General features: G+C 39.4%; 1 protein-coding gene across 1 annotated transcript; it reads right to left on the reverse strand. All coding sequences in view use genetic code 11, as the record gives it.

Annotated features, from left to right (window-relative positions):
• Positions 1 to 630: 630 nt before the first annotated feature.
• On the reverse strand, positions 631 to 991 carry EGR_10608 (hypothetical protein; the record flags this gene model as incomplete). The annotated part of the gene is made up of 2 exons (XM_024499857.1): positions 631 to 749; positions 880 to 991. The coding sequence occupies 2 exons, from the start codon at positions 989 to 991 to the stop codon at positions 631 to 633; spliced, it is 231 nt and encodes a 76-aa protein (XP_024345736.1).
• Between the last annotated feature and the right edge of the window lie 548 nt (positions 992 to 1,539).

The raw sequence follows: 1,539 nt of genomic DNA on the forward strand, positions 1-1,539 counted from the left end.
CAAATGTATAAATAGGTGTGGAGACAAGTGTAATTATAAAACACTAGGATCGTCGTTAACTCTATTCTACCTCCATTTTGGTTCCTTGGAGGAAGAAATATGGCTAAATAAAATAAGCTTAAAAAGTAGATACCGTGTGCATCCACATAAATAAGTGTGTATATCTATTTAATTTCACTGAAGCAAACTGCAATTCTTGAAAAAAGAATCATTTATAAATGTCGAAGCACGCTCTATTCTTGTCTTTTGTTTTAACTATGTTTCTAAGTGGATATCTCATTAGTCACGAGTAAAACACATAGGAATTTCCGGCCATGGCTTTAGACGAAGAAAAGGCACGAAATGTCCTCACATCGCCTCGTCTTATGCACCCAGCTCCCTATTGTCAAAGACAAAATCCTTGGATGCAAAAGCAAATGCAGAGAATGGAAAAATTTCTTTTAAAGTAGGTTTTCCATTGATTGCACACATGAAATTATTTGGTATCGTGAAGGCTGTGGTTGATTGCGCTAACATGGACGATGGCAAAGTAAAAGTTGGCAATTTCAAGGTCTTGTATTTACTGGCACACAATCTTTGGTGTTCCCGGTTTATCTCTTGGCGTGTTGATTATATGAGAAGCGGGTGCGTCTATAACATGAATACGTGCGTGTGAAGCACCCACGTTGAAACGTAGAAGACATTTGCTTTATTGCACACGTACATGCGGTCATCTTTGAAGGCCTTCTTTACAGCAGATGTTTCCTTCACTGCACGAAAGTCAAAAAAATTTTATGACTGTTGGGATTTGGCATCTCAATGGTGCAACTGAGAAGAATAGATTAAAAACAGTCGCCACATGGCCTTGTGTATCACCCGAATTCAAGGAGTTCGACTCACCTTTCAAGGGCTTTTGCTGTGGTTGACACAGATCCCTGTTTTGTATGACTCCCGGTGAGAGGACATTCGAATAGAGATTAACTAACGGCATTTGTGGGCCTGCAGTGTCCATTCTGACTGTGACGCATTTCATTACCAAAATGAGTAATACTTCATCCGAATTTCCATATTTATATCTATATGAAGGCATTTTAAGTGTCACTGCCTGCAAAAAGGGTTTTTTGATCATTAGCAGCTGAAATAAAGGAATACATTCCACGCACAATTAGTAAAGACAGTGAAACTGGATCTCTAAGTTCCTTCTGACAAAAATTAAAATCCTCGACGGCGAGGTAATGCAAACGGTCTCTTTAGTTGACTTAATCTCTGTTCACGGCAAACTAATTGATTAACACTGATAGGATACTAAGAAGCCTGGTTTTTATAAGAACGTGCAACACTGGCGCTTGAAGTAGTGACAGCTCCGTCGATCATGCAATGGAATCGCGTAATCCTCCAAACAAAGTGCTGCTGCTAATGTTGACGTGAATGTGTGATAAAAAAGTTTGCTTACCAACTTTTGTTAAGATGTTTCATTGCGAAAGGTGCCAGACATTGCCCTGATGCAACTGGAAAAAGAAGTAAAGTCTGATCAAACAAGCCACGCTTTTCCCCATCATC

This window comes from Echinococcus granulosus (assembly GCF_000524195.1).
Source record: "Echinococcus granulosus chromosome Unknown EG_S00240, whole genome shotgun sequence".
Classification (NCBI taxonomy): domain Eukaryota; kingdom Metazoa; phylum Platyhelminthes; class Cestoda; order Cyclophyllidea; family Taeniidae; genus Echinococcus; species Echinococcus granulosus.